Consider the following 23,375-nt stretch of genomic DNA (forward strand, 5'->3'; position numbering starts at 1 on the left):
TCCACTCACCTCCCTCGCACCCCCCAGCACCCACTGGAGACCCCGTTCACCCCCCCACCGCCCATTGCCCCACACCAGTACCCCCAGTACCCCCCCACTCACCCCCCCGACCCCATTTATCACCCCCCCCCTCTGGCGCCCCCTAGCGGCCCGCCGCCCCCCCCCGCGCCGCGCACACACCCTCGCGCCTCAGCCAATCAGCGGCCGCCGCGGCGCCGCGTCACGCGTGGGCCGGGGAAACTCCTCAATGAGCCGCGCGGGCGCGGGGCGAGCACCGCGGCGCGCGCTGCTGGGGGCCGGCTCCGCTCCGCTCCGCTCCCCTCCCGCACCCCGCGCACCCCCCGCCGCCCGCCATGATCGCCTCCCACCTGCTCGCCTACTTCTTCACCGAGCTCAACCATGACCAGGCCCAGAAGGTGAGGGGAGGGGGCGCGGAAATGGGGGGAGGAAAGGGGGGGAAAAAGGGAGAGGGGGGAAAGGTTAAAAAAAAAAAGGGGAAAAGGGAAAAAAGGCAGAAAATCAAAAAAAAAAAAAAAAGGAAAAAAGGAGAGGGGAAAAGTAAAAAAAAAAAAAAAGGAGAAAGGAAAAAGAAAAAAAAGGGAAAGGTTAAAAAAAAGGAAAAAAAAGGAGAGGATAAAAGAAAAGTAAAAAAAAAATTTAAAAGGAAAAAGAAAGAAGGAAAAAGAAAGATAAAGGAGAAAAGGAGAGGGGAAAAGTAAAAAAGGAAGAAGGAAAAAAAGGAGAGGATGAAAGTAGAAAAAAAGGGAAAAAAAAGGAAAAAAAGAGAAAGGAAAAAAGGAGAGGGGAAAAGTAGGAAAAAAACCCAAGAAAAAAGGAGAAAGGAAAGCAAAGGGAAAAGAAAAAAGGGAAAAGGGGAAAAAGGAAAGGAAAAAGAGATAAAAAGGAAAAGAAAAAAGTAAAAAGAGAGAACGGGGAAAAAAGCAAAAAAGAGGAAAAAGAAAAAAAAAAAGGAACAAGGAGGAAAAAGGAACCGCGGGACGCGGGGGAGCCGGCGGGCGGAGGCGCCGTGCGGTACGTGCCGGGGCGGCTGCGGGACCCCGCGTGGCCGGGCGCCCCCCGCGGGCCGGCGGCGCGGGAGGAGGAGGAGGAGGAGGAAGAGGAGGAGGAAGAAGGGATGGGGGGTGGGAGAGCCCCCGCGGGAGCCGGGACCCCCGGGCCGCCCCGCGCACCACGTGTCGCCGCTTCCCGCCGCCGCGCATCCGCGTCCCCCCGCACCGCCGCCCCCTCGGCGGGACCCCCGCCCGCGCCCTCCCCACCCTGGGGCCACGTGGGGAGGATGCCGGGGTGAGGGGGGGGCCGTGGCTGCAAACGCAGCACCTCGGGCTCCCCTTCCCCACGCCAAAAAAAAAAATATCCAAAACCCCCCCTGCGCCACCTTCTCCTGCCCCGACTGCGGCAGCAATCACGTTCTTGCCTTGCCCCCCACTTAATTTCGGGGGGCACAGCCCGCTCGTACACTGAAGCGTCCCGCTGGGATGCGGGGAGCGTTTGTCACCAGGAATTTCGGAGTCGGGGCGCTGGGGAGGAAAAAAAAAAAAAAAAAAGGCAAAGAGTTTGTGCACTCTCCTCTGGCCGGTGGAAAGCGGCCAGCCCTTGTTAGTGTAAAATAAATGATTCCTGGGAAAAAGGAAAAAAAAATGCTGGCTGGGAGACTCCTGGCTCGTCCCCCGGCTCTCTGCCGGCGTTTGGGGCATCTGAGGATACGTCAGGGTTCGGCCCCGCGCGCAGGGGTCCTGTTAACGGGGCTGCAGAGCCCAGGCACGGGCAGGGCTGGCGAATGCCCCCGTAAAATCAAAATTAAAAAAAAATTAAAAATAGCAAAATGCTGCAGAGAGCCCCGGCTCGCTCCGCCGGCTGACGCCGGGGACGCCGACGAGAAACAAAACTTGCCACGCTGGCCCTCCGCCTGCGATAAATAGGAAGTAACACGAGAGAACTTAAGAAGAAAAAGTGAAAAAAAACCCCCAAAACCGAAACAAAGTGCCTAGAAATAACTTCCCAACGCGAAGTGATCCGTAAGGAAATACGGGCTCACGAGCGTCCGGGCGTTGTGCAACAGCCAAATCCACGAGAAGGGGTTGTGTAACCCGACGGCAGAAATAGGCCAGCGCCGCGGCCCCGCTTCTGCCTCTCGGGCTCCGGGCAGCGCGTCGGGAGCTGGGAATGATGGAGAGGGAAGGGTTTGGTTGGAGAGATTTGGCTTCGCAAGGGTGCGCGAAGCCTTGGGAACCGGCTTCGTTTTCCTTCCGGCACCCAAACCCCCAAAAAAAGGTTGCTGAGATGTGAAGGGAGGGGAAAAAAAAAAAATAAATTCCAGGCGCTCCGGCTGCTGAACAGCCGCTTCCACAACTGGATTTGCTGTGGGTTATTTTTAAACAAATGCCCGTGAATCCTCCCGGTGAGGGCAAAGCCGGGGTCGGCGCGGCCGCCAGCGAGAGCACGGAGCTGGGCTTGGCGGAGGAGGAGGAGGAGGAGGAGGGAGAAAGGGGGGAAGCAGCTGGCTTTCCGAGCTGGATGCGTCCACCGTGGCTGCGAAAATTATTCCTGGTTTATAAATCTTCCCAGGGCAAGGAGCGGGGCGAGTCCCCAGCACGGGTGGACATAGGGGGTGAAATTCTTGGAAAGCTGTCGTTTATTGTTTTTAACCGAACCCGAAGGCTTTGCCCAGAATTTGAGACCGCGTTTGGGAAGAGGTTTGGGAGCGGGCAGGTGCCCTTCCCAGCGGCGGCGGTTTGTGTCCTTTGGGATTCCGGCTTGCAGGGCTGCCGCGGGTGAACCGCCTTCCCCTGGGATGCGCCGGCTCGCGCCAGGTGTCCCGGTCCCCGAACCCCGGCCTCGTCGTGCGACGGGAGGCCGACGAGCGGCTCCTCTTCCCCATCGCTCCTTCGAAAGAAGGGAAAACCGGCGATGGAGTCAGTTTTCCTGTATTTGCGGCCTTTTCCGGGCAGGGGCAGGTTAACCTCTGGTTTTTATTTTTTTTTAATTTTTATTTTTGCCACGGGGCGATTAGTTGTATTGAGCCGCTGTCTCCCCAGCTGCGTCTCGCAGGTTCCTCCGTGCTTGATTACAAATTCCTGGAAACCAACTCTGCAGCTTCTCCCAGGCCTGCCAAGGTCAGTGGCGGGCCGGCCTTGGCGCTTTTGGGGAGCCCTCGCCTGTCCCCCCCGTTCCCCGGCTTCTCCTTTTCGCTGCCGCGGGGACCGAAACCACTCAAGTTCCCTGACCGCGGTGGGATGCTTCCCGCATCCGAGATGGGGAGGGTCCGGGCGCCGGCGAGGCTTTCTGATCCGGCGGCAGGCCTCGTTTGGCCCCATCGACCTTCCGGGTTTAAAAATGAGGAGAAAGGGGACGCGCGGTGCAGGGACGCGTCGCAAAGGCCGGCCGGGGCCGCTCAGGGCCGCTGGGAGCTGTCGAACGTCTCCGAATCTGATCAGCCAGACCCTTTTCCTGGAGAACGTGGCCTTTTTGTGGGGCTACGGAGCAGCGGGGTCGCGCGAGGACAGGTCCCCCCGGCCGCCGCCGATGCTCTGCAGTGCCGATTTCTTCGCCGTGCGCCCCGCGTTCGGCTGCGGTGCCGGAGGGGAGGCGAGGATGGGGAGGAACCAGCCGAGCAGGAAACCATCTGACTCACGGGGGTTCAAGATGACTCCGGGCGTGTGTCATCAGAGGCTTGGCCGCGGCGCGGAGGGCACGTGGGGTTTAATTCGGCGCCGAGCCCTCAGCGGCGGCCAAGGACGTGGGTGCTGGCGGGGTCAGGGCTGGAGGAGGGTGGGCGCAGCTCCTGTGTCACCGAAGGCGGGGAGGTCGAGGAAGGGGACGAGCCGGTTCCCGACACTGACTCAGCCCAGGCTGGGTAACGGCGTGGCAGCGCTGGGACGAGGAGCGCTGGTTTTCGGCGTGACGCGGCGGCGGGGTCTGTCCCGCGCTGGGGTGCCCATCCCCAGGCAGACAATAAAAGTCACAAAGCGCGTGCCAGGTGATGGTCCCGAGCCAGGAAATAAAACACGCTCCGTGCTGGATGCTTTCCTGGATTCCCCCGCGGCCTCGGCGAACTGCCGCTGCTCCCTCTGCCTCAGTTTCCCTGAATCCGTCGTGTCCCACTGCGGATCCAGGCAGGACGGGGGCACGGCCGCCGGCTCGCCCTGGTAACTGCTGGGTGCAGGAAGCAGCGAGAGAGCTGGCATTTCAAAAAGCTTAAGTGATTTTTTTTTAAAAGCAGCGTGTTTTAGGTTAAGAGCTGTGATAGGGAGGGAAGTAGTTTAAAAAAAAAAATAATTTCAGGCAGAGGTCACCCTGGAGAGAGCATTGACTGTGCACATGTGTGGGTTAGGAGCGCCCAAGCCTTCCCCAGACTTGAACGTCTCTCTGTTTTTCTCGAACACGACGAATATTTCGCTTTCTGCTGCCAAAAGGGACAAGAGCCCAGCCCAGGAGCCAGCCAGCCTCTCCCGGCGTCACGCTTTTCCCCCAAATCGCTGCTGAAACTGTGCGCAACCAGCTGACAACGGCGGCGGGGGAGGCGGAAACGCGCGCTCCCGGTCCCGTTCTCGTCAGACACGTGGTTTTGGAGAAGGACCCGCAGCAAAACTGAAGCTAAAGCTTCGCCTTCCCGGAGCTGGGATCGTTCACGGGGAGGATGCAGCCGAGGCCTTTATCGCGTGGGAATAAACCGCCCCGAGCCCTTCGCCGTTTTCTGGGCAGGAAGCCGTGGCGCTTCGCCGGAAGCCGCCGTCGCGCTGTAATTTCCATCGCCCACCGCAATCCTGCCCCGCGTCCCCCGCGTGGGACGACCCCCGCCACCCCGGCATCCTCCATCCCCCCGCTTCGGAGCTCTCGCGCCGTACTGCCACCCGGGCGTCCTCCCGCCGAGGGCGGGCAGCGGTACAGAGTAGACGTACCCACCGGGTATTTTCCCCAGGTTTTTTCCCCTCTTGCGAGTGGCTGCGTTGGTGGGACCATCTTGCAAACGTATAAGCCGAGGAATTAATTTTATTTTTTTTAATTTTTTTTTTTTTTTTCTCCGTGAATTGCAATGAAGTTATTCGCAGGCACTGATTCCTTCGGATCTAGCCCCAATGGGAGGGTTAAGAGACATCTTCCGGGAAAAAAAAAAACATCATGCAGCCGTGGTGCTGGCGCTGCACGTTACTACCGTCACTGCAAAGGCAGACCTGGCTTTTGGGGTGGTTTAAGCTCGGCTCAGCTCGCTCGGCTTCCAGCTGGCGGCAAAAAAAATTGGGCAGCTCAAGGTTTCTTCAGCCTTGGGGCGGGTGGACCTCGGCCAACGGCGCCTGTGAAGCTGGGAAGGGCGACGCTGGGCGCTTCCCCAGCACCCGGCGTCGAAATGAGCGGAGCCTCTGGAGACAGCCCTGAGCTAGGAAGCGGTGATTTGCTGGGTTTGAGTGGAAAAAAAAAGAAAAATTGCATTGAACGCGTTACAGCCGCAGCGGCTCTGGTTCTGCCCCGTGAACAACCGTCCTTGGCTGCCCCAGCGTCAGTCTGTTCCTCCTGCCTCCAGTTTAGATTTCCTCAGGAAAACACAATTATTTACGATGGAAGCTTTCCAGAAGTTAAATTGCCCCGTTCCGGATCCTAACCTAGTGACTTTATTTATTTGGGATTGGCGGTGATCTTAGGGAGAAAAAAAAAACCAAAAGGTTCAACAATGGAGAAGGTTTGTTTGTCTTGAAGAGACTCACGCACGGGCGCTGCGGGCCGAGTTCCCCCGTCTTCCTCGCGCGTCAGTGCGGTTTGAGGGGCGCTTGGGTGCAGGGGGGTGACAGGAGTCACGGACGGGGCCGCGGCGGGCTCGGCTGCGCACCAAGGTGGCCTCGGCCGGAGCCGCTCCGCAGGACGCCCTGACCTGCCTTAGCCGCCGAGCGGGACGACGTCTGCGTGCGCGGGAGAAGATGATCCGGGTTTTAAAATGGCTTTGGAGATTAGGAGGAGGTCACCCTGCTTCTCCCGTTACCGGTTATTCCTGGTGCGGTGGGGCCTGGAGGACACGGGGAACGTGCCGAGTGGCGCGCCTGTCCCGGAGAAGGAGGCGAAACCCCTGCGTCGTCCCGCCATGCAGTGATTTTGGGGGCTGGCGGGTTGCGCGCTGCCCCGTGCCGGCTTCTTCGGAATCCGAGCTCCCAAAGCGCCCGCCTTCTCCGGGACGGGATCTTCCCCTGGCAGCAAAGACAGGAGAGAAACGCCAGCAGCACGGGGTTTGTGCGAGGCTCTGCCCCGAGCCGAACTGGTGTGGGGACCCCCGTCCCCACTCTGGACGGTCTCCACAGGACCCCCTGCCCACGAACCCCGGCGAAGGCAGGGAGAGGGTGGAGGTGAGGTGGGGCAGCGGCCACCGCGCCCGTGGCCACCCTCCCCGCGCCCGTGGCCGGGGCCGGGGTAGATGGGTGGCAATTTTCAGCCAGCGAAAGCAAACAGAAGAGAAAGGAGGGGAGTGTTTGCCTTCCTGCTGCTGGGGTGGATAAGGAAGGGCAGGTAAACAGCCGGCTCCGGGAAACCTCCGCGTTTCCTTATCCTTATCCTGGCCTCCCGGCTGGCGGGTGCTCGCACCCCACTCCCGGTTGATGGGAAGGAGCCCCAGCACCGAGAGGGAGGTTTCACCCAGCACACCGGAATGAAGCATCCCTCCCGGAGCGCGTTCGGCCACAGCAAGCGGAACGACTGAGGGACCGGGCTTCCAAATTCCCAGCGGAGCTGGGAGCGGGGGAAAGGACAAGGCCGGGGCATCCCGAGCCCGAAACGCAGGCAGGCAACACCAGAGCAGAGCCGTTTGGTTCAGCGCCGGGTCCGAGCGGCTGCGTCCGTGCGCGAGGTCACGCCGGGGCGGATGGCTATTAGCCGCCCGCAAAATGCCCATTTCCTATAGCGTAGCCCCATAAAAAAAAAAAAAAAAATAATAAAGTAATTCCTGCTTGATTTCTGATGACCCAATGTTACGTGCCTGCAGACAGGTGAGCGCACTGGGTGGAGTTTTGCTCTGACTTCGCAGGGCTTGCAGCTGCCCTTTAATTAATTTTAAGTGAAGTTAATTGAAACAGGGCAGAGTTTGGGAGCTGGCAGCCTGTCCGCCTCTCCGTTTCCCTTCCCTGCTCCGGCCAGGCTGCGGAGACTCTGGATTTCTTCCCTTTCCGGCCGCGGCACCCGCTTGTGTCACCCGGCGTTGTTTGCTGGAGGGGGTTGAGTCGCCCTCGGCACCGTAACCCTTTGCAGGGGTGAGCTCAGCAGCGCCGAAACGAGCGGGCAGTGGATTCCTGCCGAGCATCCTTCACGTAGGACGAGGCCCCGGGACTCAAGGTCAAGGCACGGTGCCGCCGTGGCGTAGGAAGCGCTCCGCCGCTGGAAAACGTCTGCCGCCGACCTCCTGACTCACGGCCTGGGCAGGGAGGGTTGGCGAGTTCGGGTCCTGCTTCTGTCGCAACGCGGTTGGGTGCCCCGTAGGGTGGAGGGGCAGAGGGGACGCTGCGGAGCACAGGGAGCTCCTCGGGGTTCGGCGTTCCTGGGTGGGCACTGCGGAGCGGCGTTTGGGGAGCGGTCCCAGATGCTCGGGAAGAGGTGCGAGAGCGGCGGCGATGTCCTTGCCCTTCGGGGCGGGTCACGGCCCGCTCCTGCCCCAACCCTCCAGCTGAATTTTTGGCTTTGTCTCCGCCTTCCAGATCGACAAGTACCTGTACCACATGCGGCTCTCCGAGGAGACCCTCCAGGAAGTGTCCCAGCGTTTCGGGAAGGAGATGGAGAAGGGGCTGGGGGCCGACACCAACCCCACCGCCTCGGTGAAGATGCTGCCCACCTTCGTGAGATCCACCCCGGATGGGACAGGTACCCTGAGACGGGACATTTGCAGAGCGGTGGGGAGGACTCGGTGGGCGAGGGAGGGCTGGGGCCACCCGTCCTCGTGGTGCTGCCGAAACAGGGACGGCACCCGCGGTCACCTCCTGGGCCTGGGGGGCTTCGTCCTGCGTCTGTCGAGCGAGGCTTAGCGTGGGGACTCCTGTGCCGGGACTGGGGGGGCTCCCAGTTCCCGTGGCGCGAGGGAGGGAGGGTGGGAACCAGCCCTCGCGTGCCCTTCCTGGCAGGACGGCAACGGTCGCGGGTCTGGCTCTTCCAATTCTGTTGCTCATCCATACGGAAAATTTCCTCGTGCCTCCTCCCTTAGCTTGGCGCTTTGGGAAGGAGCTGCGTCGCGGGCTCGGCCCCGCTGGCACGGCGCGGCCAGGACCCGTCGGGAGGGCGCTGGAGCGGCGCTGGCTGCCGAAGGGCAGGGAGGGACGGAGCGCCCCACGGCTCCCAGCTCCCGCGCCCGGGCTGGCAGCGCTCCCCAGGCCGGTCGGTCCCGTCGGCGGGAGTTGCTCGGAGTTCGGGTTGCGGCGGCGGCGGTCCTGGCAAAACCTTCACTGCACGGGCTGCGGCAGACGGCGGATAGTGCGGCAGGAAGGCGGATAGCGAGGAAGGGAGCTGGCAGGAGGACGCACCGGCCCTTCCCTCCCCGTCCCAAGCTCTTCTGCCTCCGCTGCGTTGTCATACCTGGCTTCCGGAGGCGAGCCGGGCCCAGCCGGCGTTGCTGGCCTCAGCGAGCGGCGACTGGGTGGACTGGAGTTTCCTCTCCCGAGGAACACGCTGAGCGGGTGCGAGCCTGCCGGTTGGGTGGTGGTGTTAAATTCGGGACTCGCGAGGTGGCCCCTCGTCCCATTGCCCCAGGCCCAGCTGAAAAGCCTGTTCCCATTTTTCTCCCAAGCCCCTTTGAGTAGGGGAGCGTCCCTGCACCCAGCGCCGCGCCCCGCGCGCTCAGCCCCACCGGCGCGCGTACGCCCGAAACGGGCCTGGCTGCCTGCCCCGCGATCAAGATTTCGATCTGTTTAAATATTTGGGAATATTTTTAATTACAGGGATAGCCAAAATGCCGCCCCAGGGCACGGGTACTAGTGCAGCCAAGGGTGCCGGCGGAGCAGAGCTCTCGGCACCCCGACCCGCGGTGGGACGAAGGCACGAGCCCTCCTTGCCCTCCCGAGGGCGAGCTTTGCCTTCCCTCACCGAATCCTCCCAATTTATGGCTTCTCCGCTGTCCCAGCTGGCATTTCTTACCCCAAGAAAGCTCAGCAGGTCATGGCAGCGTCATGGCAGCATGGAAAATGTTCCAGGAAAGGGACGCTGGGGCAGTCACGGGGCTACAGCCGCCCGGGGACGGGGGAGCCAGAGGTTTTTGGGCAAATCCTGGGGAGCCAAGAGCTGGGATGCCCTCGGCTCCAGCCGGGTGCGGGCTGCGAGCGGCATCAGCGTTTCTGCCGTTGGGATTTGGGGGGATGACAGGTCGGGGCGAGCCCGAGAGGGGGGCTTGGTGCCAGCTCCCCTGGCACATCACAAAAATAGTGTGGCAGCTTGGGAAGAGCTCACCGTCCAGGGGATGCGTCCATCCTGCTTGTTTTTTTTTTTTTTTTTTTTTCCCGAAGCTTCTGGACAAAGTCTGACTTTGGCTGGGCGCGAAATCCTGCTCCCACCCGACAGACGAGGTGCTTCAGGGGCTCCGCACCTTCCCCCGGCGAAGCATCCCTGCGTTCCTACCCCTCTGTGCCATGGTGCGCGCTGTCTGCTTTGGGATTACGCCCCGTTAACCTGCAGCTGGCAGCTCCCCGGGATCTGGGGAAAAAAAAAAAAAAAAAAAAACCAAAAAAAAAAAACCAAAACCAAAACCAAACAACCCAAAAAAAAAAGCCCCCAAGGTCACATCTGCGGGTTGAAATCAAAACTCTCGCTGTGATCGGCGCGAGCTGCGCTCTGCCGGAGCCGGTTCTGTCCGAAGCGAGCCGCCGGGTGAATCCCGGGTCGTGCGTGGCCGCAAACCCAGCGTTGCGCGCCCAGGACCCCGCCAGCCCCTTCGCTGGCTCGGGGGAGACGGTGCTCGAGACGCTGCTGCGAGCACCGGGGTTGTGTGTTCCCCTCTGCTGCTCAGAGCCTCAGGCGGTTTGCCGAGAGAAAAGGAAAAAACCAAACAGCCTTGGATCGGAGCCCGTGTTTGCCCGCGCTGTTCGGTCTGTGAGCTCGGCGCCGCAGCCGCTGCCTTATCGCCTAACGAGGGAGCGCGAACCGGAGGGAGGGCCCGGCCGCAGTGCTTCATCCCGGGAATTTTCCAAGGGAGATTTCACTGCTTCATTTCTCCTCCCGCAAAGCCAATCCGCCCCTTGATTTCGGCCGTGGCCGCTTGCACCGCTGGTACCTTTCTGGTGGCCGTTGAGCTGCTCGTAAGGGGATTTTTTTTTTTTTTCTTCCTTTTTTTTTTTTTTCGGTGTTCGGTTGGGTCCCACTGCTGCTTCGTGGTCAAGGAAAAGCTGCGCAGGGCTGGTTCGGCCGAAACACCGGGCGTGCGGAGGGCTGGGTAGGACGGGAGGACAGCCCCATCTCTGACTGCTTGGCCTTTTTTGGTTTTTTTTTTTTTTTTGGGGATGTCTGTTCCTCCTGGCTTCCCCACGTCATCTCCAAGGGGCTGAGCGGCCTGTGACCCTCTTGGCTGCAGCATCCCCGGCCCTGGTGTAGTTATCGGCCCCCCAAGGTATTTTCCGTTCTCCGCTAGCGAGCGGAACGGCTGTGCCGGCGGCCAGGGAAGCGGGAGTAGGGCTGGACCTGCGTTCGGGGCACGGGACAGTGCCAGCGGCGCCCAGCCAGGCGTCGCGCGGAGGCCGGATCCCCGCAGGGGGCTTCGCGCGGGCGTCAGGACAGCGCGGAGCTGCGCTGAGGGGGTTTCCCTGGTGCGTTTTCGGCATCAGAGCCGCGGCCAAGGCCTGCCCCGCGGCTGGCGGGCGGGCCACAGAGCGAGCCGCCAAGCTGCCTTAAACCTCATCCCTCGCGCAGGGTCACGGCGGGCGCGAGGAGAAACGAATATCCAGGATCTGGCTGCCCCGAGCTCGGGCACTCGGCTGCTCCGCCGGCTTCCAGGAAAGACGCCAGGACAGATGGACGTCCGGCGGGCTGGGGCGGCGAGCTGGCTTTTCAGCTGGAGTCACTGGAGATGCTGGCTGGCCCTGGTGTCGTTTGAATACTAATAAACCACACTTTTTTTTTTTTTTTTGTTTCAACTGTAGCCCCTTTGTAAAAGCATCTGCGGGCACAATGCGGTCCCCGGGCGCTGTAATCTGCCCGGGGGAGCCAGCGCAGCACATTCGATGCATTCAGAAATCAAACAGTGCTGAGAGAGGGCTTTCCCCCAGCCCTCTCCCCGCGCTGCGCGGGGTTTAAAACAGCCAGCTTGGCGCTTTTCCCGTGTCCCGGGTGCCGGTTGGTCCGAAATCCAGCAAGCTGCCTTGGTGCCCAGTGCAATTAAAAAAAAAAAAAAAAAAAAAACCCAACCAAAACAGGAGGTGAAAGCTGCTCAGCCCTGGGGTCTGGGAGGCAGCAGCATCTGGGGCTCCTCTCGGCCAACGCCAGCGGAGAACTCTGCTTCCCAAACTCCGCTTCCCACTTCTTTCCGGAAAAAGCAGCAACGAGTCCGTCCAAATCCCTTTCGGTTTTTTTTTTTTTTTCCTCCTCAGTTTCCTGCGTCACCTTTCCAATCTTGCCTTCGGCAAAGAGCCGCGTGCCAGGAGTGCACGGGATTCCTGGGGCGAGGCAGGGGAGCTTGTCCTGGATCGCAGCAGCCAAGCTGGAACATTAGTTTTTTTTTTCCTGTCTATCACGCGTTTAGCCAAATTCTAGTGTTTCGACAGCTGGTTGGCAGGGTTTTAAACCACTTGGGCTGGAGATTTAGCAGCTTTCGGGAGCATCCCGTGTCAATAGGGTTGGGAACGGCTCTGCCGCCGTCTTCCTTATGGAGCTGGAGCTCTCCTTCCCTGGGAGCGCCGTTGGTGTATAAAGTATAATTGTAAATAAAATAATGAGAAAATGTGAAAAAAAAAAAAAATTATACTGTACCGTCGCGCTGGGGAGGTGGCTGGTTCTTCCTCGCCCGCTCCGGCGCTGTCGGAAGGGACCCGCCGGGCTAAACGGTGTTCTCCGTCCGCAGAGGACGGGGACTTCTTGGCGCTGGACCTCGGCGGCACCAATTTCCGCGTCCTGAGGGTGAAGGTGTCGGACAACGGCCTGCAGAAGGTGGAAATGGAGAATCAGATCTACGCCATCCCCGAGGAGCTCATGCGAGGCAGCGGGGTGCAGGTGGGTTCAACGCCTCACCCCCTCCGTCCCCACTCTCCCTGGGGAGAGCCACCCATCCTGGGGCTTTTCTCCTGCTCGAAGGGGGGGCTGGTGTCACCCCAAGACCCTGAGCTGTGCGATGGGGCGGGAGCCGCATCCTCTCGCTGCCTCGCTCAGCGGGATGCGGGTGAATCCTGCCTTCCCTTGCCTGGAGCTGTTAATTCCTCACCCCAGGTGGTGGGCGAGGACCGGGGAGGTGCGGTGGGGGCGACAAGACCACCGGCCCCTCGAGCGGGCAGGGATGCAGGCGCCGTGCTGGTGCATCGCCTCGGTCCGGGCAGCCGGGCAAGGGCTCACTCTTCGCACTTTTCCCCCCCCCCCAGCTTTTTGACCACATCGCCGAGTGCTTGGCCAACTTCATGGACAAGCTGAAAATCAAAGACAAGAAGCTCCCCCTCGGGTTCACCTTCTCCTTCCCGTGCCACCAGACCAAGCTGGATGAGGTGAGTGACGGGCTCGCCCCCTCCGAGCCTGGGATGGGGGTCAAGCTCTCGCTGGGGGCGACGGGTGTCCCACGCCAGTTTAGCCTGTGCTTTTAATTAGGCTCGTTGGGTTTGGGTAGTGTGTGAGGTCTCGGTGCTGATGGGAGCAGAGGACCTCTCCTGGGGCGCGCGGGGGTCCAGGAGGGGATGCCTAACGTGCCACTTGCGCCGTGCGCCCGCTCTGCGCGATGCCTCCGTGGAAAGCGGCTCCTTCCCCTCTCGAGGAGGGTGGCTGCGGCGGGGAGAGCAGCGCCAGCCGCCGGCGGCCCAGACGTGCCGAGCATCACATCCCCCATCGCGCAGCCGGCGCGGGGAGAGGCGGGGGGGCTCACCCACCCCAGCTGCTCGCCCTGCCCCAGGCAGCCGGGAATCGAGGGCTGTCAGCTCCGCTCAGCCGTGCCGGTTCTCCGCCGGGAGCTGGTGACCTTGCTGGGAGACGAAACATCTCGGCGAGCAGCGCCCAGCTGAGGCACGTGGCCCCGCTTCTGCCACCCACGGCCTCCACTGGGCATTTGCTCTCGCAGCGGGGCTGATGCTTTCCTTGCCCTTATCTCACCCGGCTTCCCGGGCAGCGTCGGAAAGGAGGGCGGCTCCATGGCACGCCAGCGATCCGGCACGTCCTCCCCGGGCGGGAACGCGGCGGCGTTTTGTAGCGGGGAGATGGGGAGAGTCACGGTCTTGTGCCTCAGCGATTCAGCAGAAGTAATGAGGAAGAAGATTAACGCTTTCCTCGTGGCAGAAGCGAGGGCTGCAAAACAAAACAAAAAACAAAACAAAACAAAACAAAACAAAAAAAAAGGAGGTGGAAGGTGGGAGAGGAAGCATCTCTCCCCAGCGACCTTGTCCGGTTTGCGTCTCTCCGTGCCTCAGTTTCCCAGCTGCATGGCAGGACAGGCATTTGCCTCGCTGAGGCATCCGGAGCTGGAGATTTCCAGCGCAGTCACGTCCTTGCCCTCACCTGGGCTCAGCTCAGCCTCCGGCCCGTGACTGCACACGCCCGGCGCCTCGGGCTCAGGAACGGGTTTGGCTCCAGGGCTCCATAAAACCCGCTCATGGGAACCACGTTCCCTCCTGCCGGCAGTAGCAACGGGCCCCTCGCATGCTGTTCTGCGGCCATAAACTTTATCTGCCCAGAGACGTGGAAACCCGTGCTGATACGGCGGCTGGTAACGGGGAGGGACGCCCCTGGGCCACCGGCCTGCTGGGTCTGAGCGTTCCTTCTGGCTGTTTCTCCGTAGAGCATCCTCGTTACGTGGACGAAGGGGTTCAAGTGCAGCAGCGTGGAAGGGAAGGACGTGGTGTCGATGCTGCGCAAGTCCATCAAGAAAAGAGGGGTAAGGGGTCGGGCGGGTCCGTTGCCTCGGGCGTTCAGGGCTCTGCACCGTGGCTCCCTCGCGGCAGCGGAGATGTTTCGGTGTGTTTTGGCCACGCCGATTCCATCTGTCTCCTCTCACCTCAGGACTTCGACATCGACATCGTGGCCGTGGTGAATGACACCGTTGGGACCATGATGACCTGCGGCTACGACGATCATAACTGTGAAGTTGGCCTCATCGTCGGTGAGCTGGGGAGGAGAATTGGGGTCCATCTCTCCATCAGCTCCTGAAGGAGATCATGATCCTTGCAGGCTTCAGGGTCTTTGGAGAGGGGGAAAAAAAGAAAGGGGATAGCGATGCTGGGAAACCAGCATTGCCCAGCGTTTGTTTTCTTCCATTGTCGCCTTCTCACCACGTCCCCGTGCTCGGCTCAGGTACCGGTACCAACGCCTGCTACATGGAGGAGATGAGGCACATCGACCTGGTGGAAGGCGACGAAGGTCGGATGTGCATCAACATGGAGTGGGGGGCCTTCGGTGACGACGGCGTGCTCAACGACATCCGGACGGAGTTCGACCGCGAGATAGACATGGGCTCGCTCAACCCTGGCAAACAATTGTAAGCAGATTCTTGGCTTCGGCTCAGGCTGGGGTTTTGCTCGGCACTGTCCGTCCTCCCGTCGCGCTGGCATTAGTGGGGCCGAAGAGGTCGTCCCAGTTAACTGGGTCATCCTCTGCCCCGCCAGCTGCATGACAAATTCAGGTTGCCACACCCAACTGACCCAACCCAACATCTGCTTCCCTCATGAGCCCGTCACTTGAATTTGTTGATTTCTGTTTCTCTCCCCGGCCAACGACGGTATCGGCCAGCCGAGGCAAACACCACCACCTAATGTCCACATCCAAGTCCTACAGATCACCCGTTCCCCAGATGCCTTCTGGGCAGCGTGGGTGGGATTTGGGGGGTGGGGAGAGGTGGTCTCTGACAGCCCCCCTTCAAGTTCTCCTTGCAGACCAATGGTTATGTCAGCGTGGCTTTATTTTCTCAGTGATGGGATCAACTCCTCCGGGAGGAGATTACCGAGATTGCGTTTGGGCCTGGGAGGCTGCCAAGTGTTTTTAAGGTCAGCCCGTAGCCTCCCGACAGCACACGCAGCCGGACAAACACCCGCTCTGCTTCCCCCGGCGGCAGGTTTGAGAAGATGATCAGCGGGATGTACATGGGAGAGCTGGTCAGGCTCATCCTGGTGAAGATGGCCAAGGAGGGGCTGCTGTTTGGAGGGAGGCTCACGCCGGATCTGCTCACTACCGGCCACTTTGAGACCCGATATGTCTCCGCTATTGAGAAGTAAGTGGGATCCGGTTGGTTTTGTGGGGTCTCAGCCCATCCCCTGACATCTGGGGATGAACAGGACCCACCACAGGAGAAAAGCAGGAGACTTCCGGTGGCAAAAATTGGATTTCCAGGCATGATTTTTTTCTTTTTTTTGATGTGCAGGGAGAAAGAAGGGCTGCAGAAAGCCCACGAGATCCTCAGCAGGCTGGGCCTGGAGCCGTCTCACGAAGACTGCGTGGCCACCCACCGCATCTGCCAGATCGTCTCCACCCGCTCGGCCAACCTCTGCGGGGCCACGCTGGCAGCCGTGCTGCGGCGCATCAAGGAGAACAAGGGGGTGGAGCGCCTGCGGTCCACGGTCGGCGTGGATGGCTCCGTCTACAAGAAGCACCCTCAGTGAGTCCGTGAGGACAGGCAAAGGCCGGCGGGGCGGGAGGGCACAGATCTGTCCCTGCGGCAGCGAATGATGCTTGGCACAAGCAGGGCGTTCCCAAACATTCCCCTGGGCGTCTCCGCTTGGATCGTCGGTCGGTTACGACCCCAGAAGGTCACACCACGCGTGGTGGCATACTCAGGGCTTCTCTCCTCCCGCCTAGCTTTGCCCGGCGCCTCCACAAGACGGTGCGGAAGCTGCTGCCGGACTGCGAGATCCGTTTCGTCAGGTCGGAAGATGGGAGCGGCAAAGGGGCGGCCATGGTGACGGCGGTGGCCTACAGACTGGCCGCCCAGCACAAGGCGCGGCAGAAGATTTTGGAGGCGCTCAAGCTGAGCCACGAGCAGCTCCTGGAGGTGAAGCAGAGGATGAGGATGGAGATGGAGAGGGGGCTGGGCAAGGAGACGCACGCAGAGGCCACGGTGAAAATGCTGCCCACCTACGTGTGCTCCACGCCGGACGGGACAGGTGAGGTACCACGCGTGGAAGCCACCGATGTCCCAGGGGACGGGGCCAGGGTCGCTGCTCCCAGCTCAGGGAAGGGCTGGGACCTTTGCCGCAGCCAGTTCCCTCTTCATGGTGGGAGCGGCACAACACTTTTTCACCTCCAGTACGCTACTGGGAAAAGCGGCTGCGCCTCCAGGACGTTCTGCGCTTGACTTAACACAAAGCCCAGCTTTCCCGGCGGATTTTGCCGCCGCAGGTTTCTCACCACCGTTGTCCTGGGTTGTGCTCCCGGTTCTGCCGGTGCTGTGATCTCTCCCAGCCTGGACCAAACCCCTCCACCCATCGCCTTCCCACCTTAGAATCATAGAATCATAGAATCACATGGTTGGATGGGACCTATAAGATCATCTAGTCCAACCGTCTTCTCACTGCCATTGCTGCCACAGCTACTAAACCATATCCTGTAGCTTCTCATCAAGCCGCCTCTTGAACACGGCCAGGGACGGAGACTCCACCACCTCCCTGGGCAGGCCGTTCCAGTGCCTGACCACTCTTTGAGAGAAAAAGTTTTTCCTCAAGTCCAATCTGAACCTCCTCTGGTACAACTTGTGGCCATTTCCTCGGGTCCTGCTTGTTGCCTGGAAGAAGAGGCCAAACCCCTGTTCATCACAACCTGCCTTCAGGAAGCTATAGAGTGCAATGAGGTCTCCCCTGAGCCTCCTCTTCTCCAGACTAAACAATCCCAACTCTCTCAGCCGCTCCTCATAAGACTTGTGCTCCAGACCCCTCACCAGCTTTGTTGCCCTTCTCTGGACACGTTCCAGGGCTTCAATGTCTTTCTTGTAGTGAGGGGCCCAAAACTGAACACAATACTCAAGGTGCGGCCTCACCAGCGCCGAATACAGGGGGATGATTACCTCCCTGCTCCTGCTGGCCGCAGTATTTCTAATGCAGGCCAGGATGCCGCTGGCCCTCTTGGCTACCTGGGCACACTGTCGGCTCATGTTCAGCTGAGCATCAACCAACACCCCCAGGTCCCTTTCCTCTTCACAGTCCTCCAGCCACTCAGCTCCGAGCCTATAGCGCTGCATGGGGTTATTGTGGCCAAAGCGCAGGACCCGACACTTGGCCTTGTTGAACCTCATGCCATTCAGCTCAGCCCAGCGATCCAGCCTATCCAGATCCCTCTGAGGGGCCTCCCTACCCTCAGGCAGATCAACACCGCCACCCAACTTGGTGTCATCTGCAAACTTACTGAGGGTACACTCAATCCCCTCGTCCAGGTCATCAATAAAGATATTGAACAAGATGGGCCCAAGTACCGACCCCTGGGGGACACCACTTGTAACAGGCTGCCAGCCGGACGTGACTCCATTAACCACCACCCGCTGGGCACGGCCCCCTAGCCAATTCTTTATCCAAAGAAGGGTAATACCTACCCAATCCACAGGCAGCCAGTTTCCCTAGGAGAATACTGTGAGAGACCGTGTCAAAGGCCTTGCTGAAGTCCAGGTAGACCACATCAACCTGCTCCCGCTTCTCCGATCCCGGCTGTGTCTTGGTTTCCGCTCCCTTTCCCAGACAAGGGCAGATTCAGTGCCACGGTCACGGTGTCCCTGGCCGGGATTTCCCTCCTAACGATCCTCTCTTGGCTTCCAGAAAAAGGAGATTTCCTCGCCCTGGACCTGGGAGGCACCAACTTCCGCGTGCTGCTGGTGCGCGTGAGGAACGGGATGAGGCGCGGCGTGGAGATGCACAACAAGATCTACTCCATCCCGGTGGAGATCATGCAGGGGACGGGAGAGGAGGTGAGGCCGGGCAGGCGGAGGCGGGGAACCGCAGGGCGGCAGCAGCAGGGTGATGCTGGGAGCTGGTTTTTGCCTCGCACCGCTTGCCAGGGTGCAAAACCGGGAGGGAGGAGAAGGCTGGAGCTCTCCTGCCTCGAGACCGCGTTCCGCCCAAGGCCCTGGAGTTTGAGGTGTGCTTGAGGAAGCCTGGAACCGCTTTTTAAGTTAGGAATGGTGCTGTTCCCAGACATCGCCGAGCCTCCCTGCATCCCATGCACTCCGCAGGGGCAGATAGGCACCATCCCCGTTTCCCAGCTGGAGAAACCACGACGCGGGCAGTGGGAGACACCTCTGGAGCCCAGTTTGCCGATGGAAAGAGTTTTGCGAACCGCTCCAGGCCATGCTTGGGGACCGGGAGTGTTTCTGGCAGACAAGCTCTGGGGATGCCTCGCACAGGGACCGGATTCCTGTGTCGCCCCGGGAAGCCGCTCGCCTCCCCGCAAGCCCCTCTGTCCCTCCCAGACCTGAGGGGGGTGAGGGGGGTGTCACGGTGATAGGAGCACGTTTTTGGTGGGGAAGAGGGGTAAAGAGGAGCTGTTTTGGGCTTGCTCACCTCACCCGGTGCAGCTGAGCTGTTCCTGCTCTGTTCAAAGCCCCGTTGGCTTGGGAATGGATCGACGTGGGCTCATGGGATGGTTTGGGTTGGAAGGGACCTGTAAAGGTCGCCCAGTCCAACGCCCTACACCTCCAGTAGGTCAGGCGGGTGGCATCCAGCTGAGTTTCTTGCTGGGATGGTAACTTCTCCTTTTGACTTTGCGCACCCAGCTCTTCGACCACATCGTCCACTGCATCTCCGACTTCCTGGAATACATGGGGATGAAGGGTGTATCGCTCCCGCTCGGATTCACCTTCTCCTTCCCTTGCCAGCAGACCAGTCTGGATGAGGTAACCCCAACCCAGCACGCGTGTCTGGGACCCAGGGCTGGCTGAAAAGCCGCTGGCGCAACACGGGGTTGCCGTCCCTCCGGCCCGGGGTGATTTACCTGCATTTTTTCCCACAACAGGGGATTCTCCTGAAGTGGACAAAAGGTTTCAAGGCGACCGGCTGCGAAGGAGAAGACGTGGTGAACCTGCTGAAGGAGGCGATTCACAGGAGAGAGGTGAGCGTCCACGGAGCTGCGAGAAGCCGGCTGCTTGCTCCCACCTCCTGGCTGTCTTCAGCGCCTTTAATTGGCCTGTAAAGCAAATTAATGGGCTAGGCAGAGGGCTAATGAGTGTCTGAGTTTTAACAACCACCTTAGTCATCACTAGAGGTTGGATTTTCAGACCCCGGAGCTAAGGGCTGGCTCCGGGCCGGGGCTGGAGCAGGCTCGTCTCGCTGGGCGTTACGGAAACGCCGCGCCCGCTCCCCTGGCGCGGACCACCCTGGGGGCCATTTCGGGCAGGGCCGTGCTGGCTCCTCGGCAGTTGTGTCTTGAGGTCTGAGCATCCACCTGCCATCCCGTGGGGCTGCTGCAGGCCTGTGGGGTCCCACGCTCAGCGTGTCGGTCCTTTCCCAGTCACGGCAGCAGACGTAGCGAGCTGCGTCCTCTGGGAATAACCCGCCCCCCCAATCCCGTCCCTCTGCAGGAATTCGACTTGGATGTGGTGGCGGTGGTAAACGACACGGTTGGCACCATGATGACCTGCGGGTACGAAGATCCGTACTGCGAAGTTGGGCTGATAGTCGGTGAGGACCGGAACTTTCTTACGGAGTTCCTCTGCCCACAGTCCCAAACCTGCCCCCGCGGGGGCTCCCCGCTGCAGAAGGCGCCCGAGGGGTTTTATCTGGCGTACGCATCCCCCTTCTCCGGCAGCCCCGGTGAAAGACGCCTCTCTCTCTGCAGGCACGGGCAGCAACGCCTGTTACATGGAGGAGATGAGGAACGTGGAGCTGGTGGATGGGGAGGAGGGCAGGATGTGCATCAACATGGAGTGGGGGGCGTTCGGTGACAACGGCTGCTTGGATGACGTACGGACGGAGTTCGACTTGGCGGTGGACGAGCTGTCTCTCAACCCTGGGAAGCAGAGGTGCGCGGGGGCTTTCGTGGGGACCTGCGATGGGGTTGGGTGTCCAGGAACGGCTCCCTGCTGCCCCGCTGGCCTCTTGGCAGACGATCAGGGGACGCGCCTCGTTTGGCGATGCGCCGATGTGTCCCTTGTCCCCTGCCTGTGCTGCTGGCCTTGCTCCGCAGTGTCTGGCCAGGGGGTTGTGTCAAAGGCAGAGCCGTGATCCCACTCCGGACCCAGCGTCCCGTCTGGTCCTGATGTCCAGCCTTTCCCTCTCCTTCGCAGGTTTGAGAAGATGATCAGTGGGATGTACCTGGGGGAGATCGTCCGAAACATCTTGATGGACTTCACCAAGCGAGGGCTGCTCTTCCGGGGACGGATCTCGGAGAGGCTGAAGACCAGAGGGATCTTTGAGACCAAGTTCCTGTCCCAAATCGAAAGGTGAGGTCCAACACCAGCTCTGGCCTTCGATGGCTTTGTCCAGAAACGGTCTCACTGATTGGGATGTGACATCCGGGCCTGAGAGCTGAGGGTAGAGGGGAGCGGCAGAGACCCTCCAGTCAGCGTCACCCCAGCCGCGAGTCCCCGGGCCCTGCAGGCTGTAGATAAGAAGGGGGAAGCCACCCATCCAAGTTGCTCCATCTCCTAACGCTGCCTTGCCCTCGTGTCCTCCCCAGCGACTGCCTGGCCCTGCTCCAGGTCCGCTCCATCCTCCAGCACCTCGGCCTGGAGAGCACGTGCGACGACAGCATCATCGTGAAGGAGGTGTGCACGGTGGTGGCCCGGCGGGCGGCTCAGCTCTGCGGGGCTGGCATGGCAGCCGTGGTGGACAAGATCCGGGAGAACCGCGGGCTGGACTTCCTCAAGGTCACAGTCGGCGTGGACGGCACGCTCTACAAGCTGCACCCTCAGTGAGTTGTCCGTGGTGGGCGGCGGATGGGCGGCTGTCCTCCACGGAGGCTCGCGCTGGGGCGTGGAAAAGCTTAGGGGGCAGCTTGCACCAGCCAGGCCCCGTCCCGCAGCAGCTGGGGCCAGGTTGACCCAGAGATAGTGACCAGGTTTGATGAGGAGTCCAGGTCGTCAGGCAAAGTCTGGGGGGTGAGGCAGGTCTAACCCAAGAAGCCAGTCTGCGATCGGGCTCGAGAAAACCTGCAGCCAAGCAAAAACACCACCGTGCCCAACCTGGAGGCTGGTGCTCCTGAGAGAACTGGTCAGGGACTAAAGGCACAGGGCTGAGCTTAAATAGGGCTCGAGGCCCCTGGGCGGAGGGCGGGCTCTGGAGGTCGCCCCAGGTGGGGCTGGTTGGGGTGTTGGGGTTCGTTAGTGCTCCCGGGGCTGGGTGGGGCTGGAGAAGGGGCCAGGTTTGGTTCTGAGTGGGGGGAAGAACACGAGCGTGGTTTGTGAACCGCGAGGCTGAAGCACGGAGACTTACGCTTCCCGATGCCTCCAGCCTGGAAGCGCTCTCCATCTCTCTGCGTCCGTAGCACTGGATGAGACACCGTCGGAGGCAGCGATGCAGGCGGGCGTTCAGCGGTTGCTCAGCCCGCAGCAGGTTAAATTGCCTCTCTTCCTTCCCCTCCCTGTGACCTGCAGCTTCTCCGCTGTCATGCACGAAACGGTGAAGCAGCTGTCCCCGAAGTGCGAAGTGACCTTCCTCCAGTCAGAAGACGGCAGCGGCAAGGGCGCAGCGCTCATCACGGCGGTGGCCTGCCGGATCCGGGAGGCTGGCCAGCGGTAGAAGGAAGGAGGTTTGCCGAAGAGCTTGGTTTCAGCAAAACAGGACATTTCCCCCCCCGGTCCCTCCCGCCCGCCCCCCGTACACACACACGCACGTGGCCTCCCCTCGCAAGCAGACTCTTAGCTTTACTTGTTCTCGTGAGATACCACCAGTGGGACTGGAGATGCTGTGTGCTTTGTATAAAGAGTTGTCGTAGGAGTTTTATTGCATGCCATAAAACTGCGTATCAAGTAAAGCTAAAAGTGTCTTCTGGCTGTCTACCTACATTTCCAGTTCGAGCCGGACCTGTTCCGCTCGCAGCCTCCGGCAAACGCCAGCTCTCCTCCCCACAGCCCCTGCCCGCTCTCACACCTCCCCTAACCGCGGAAAAGAGAACGCTAGCGTAACTGAGACACTGCATTGTCACTTTACAGTAAGCGGTACCTATTTATGTACGTCGCAGTGGTAGCGTGTCCCTGCTGTAGCAAGCAAACCTCTCTAAGATTGGGCTAAAGACCTGCGTTAGTCTTTTACCCTGATCAAGGCTGTTTTATTTCCATGAAAGTCATGGCGACTCGTAAAGCACAGGGTGCAGAATTTCAGCCGGCGCGTTCTGGCTCTGCACTGGGAGGTACCGGGTATCTCCGCTGGTGAGCAGTAACGAAGAACCTGCTGGGTCCAAGTCAGAGGAGCCCCTTTGGCCGCCCAGCAGAGCACGTGCCTGGAAATAACTGGGGACTCAGGGTCTGATCCCGTTATCCCATTTCCCGACCCCTCTCCCACACCCCAATAGCCTGTAGCAACGTGCCGTGTCTGTATGGTTGTGTCACCCCTGGAAACCACTAGCACCTTCCCTGGTGCACGCGCGGAATCGAGGACCCACCGCCACGACGGGGCGGTCTCTTCCCTGCAGATACACCCCCCCAAATGTCGTGGCTGTGCGTCTACACTCGGCGTGGTGAGTTTGGTTTGCTTTTCGTCTGTGCAATAGTTCTGCGTCTCCAGCCTTTTAGGTGACACCTGGATTTATACACTGTGTATTTAAGTTTCGAGATCTGATGTCTTTTTCTGTACATAGTCTCGGGGGGGTTATATCGCTTAGTCTTGACTTCACCTTTTAATGTCATGTAAGAACAGTACAGAGTACTTATTTTCTTTTTTTTCTTGTGTTATTTTTTTTAATTTAAAATTTTCTTGGGGTAGACTGGAGAGAGAGAGAGACCCAAATTCCTGAGGAGAGTTGTACAAGAGGTTTGAGCGTTCCGAATTTATCACCGGAACCAAAGGGAAAGCAGGAAGCCAGGGATGCGATGCGCGGGGAGCAGGGGGGCCCCGCAGTGAAGCTTTCAGGATTAGGCTGGTTTTAACCTAAGGAGAGGTTTTATTTTGTCCCCCTGCCCTCCCCAGCCTGCTTCGCTCCGGAAGGTCGCATCGCTTCCCAGCGCAGCGCGTAATAACCCAGGGCTCTGCAGGGACCCGCGTCCGAGCCCGCATCCCTCGCGCCGTTGCCCCGCTTGGCATGGGCGCGTGCGCGCGATCTTGGCTTGTTCCACGAAGTTAGCAGCAATAATTGGTGCCACCTCATTTCCATTCGGCATC

General features: G+C 60.3%; 1 protein-coding gene across 1 annotated transcript; it reads left to right on the forward strand.

The window, feature by feature from the left end:
• The first annotated feature begins 267 nt into the window (after window positions 1-267).
• On the forward strand, window positions 268-22,931 carry LOC104476027 (hexokinase-2). Its single transcript, XM_086767940.1, has 18 exons — window positions 268-416; window positions 7,689-7,851; window positions 12,023-12,171; window positions 12,534-12,653; window positions 13,931-14,026; window positions 14,152-14,251; window positions 14,443-14,626; window positions 15,200-15,355; window positions 15,506-15,739; window positions 15,940-16,244; window positions 17,883-18,031; window positions 18,836-18,955; window positions 19,075-19,170; window positions 19,640-19,739; window positions 19,897-20,080; window positions 20,345-20,500; window positions 20,737-20,970; window positions 21,653-22,931. Exons 1-18 carry the CDS (start codon window positions 354-356, stop codon window positions 21,795-21,797), a joined length of 2,754 nt encoding a protein of 917 aa, XP_086624066.1. The 5' UTR covers window positions 268-353; the 3' UTR covers window positions 21,798-22,931.
• The last annotated feature ends 444 nt before the right edge of the window (window positions 22,932-23,375 follow it).

This window comes from Chlamydotis macqueenii, chromosome 27 (genome assembly GCF_036417535.1).
Source record: "Chlamydotis macqueenii isolate bChlMac1 chromosome 27, bChlMac1.mat, whole genome shotgun sequence".
Classification (NCBI taxonomy): domain Eukaryota; kingdom Metazoa; phylum Chordata; class Aves; order Otidiformes; family Otididae; genus Chlamydotis; species Chlamydotis macqueenii.

Coding starts and splice junctions, on each gene's coding strand:
- LOC104476027 (XM_086767940.1), top strand. CDS start 354: ATGATCGCCTCCCACCTGCTCGCCTACTTCTTCACCGAGCTCAACCAT. Junction 12,172..12,533: donor TGCGAGGCAGCGGGGTGCAG/GTGGGTTCAACG, acceptor CCCCCCCCCCAG/CTTTTTGACCACATCGCCGA. Junction 15,356..15,505: donor TATGTCTCCGCTATTGAGAA/GTAAGTGGGATC, acceptor TTTGATGTGCAG/GGAGAAAGAAGGGCTGCAGA.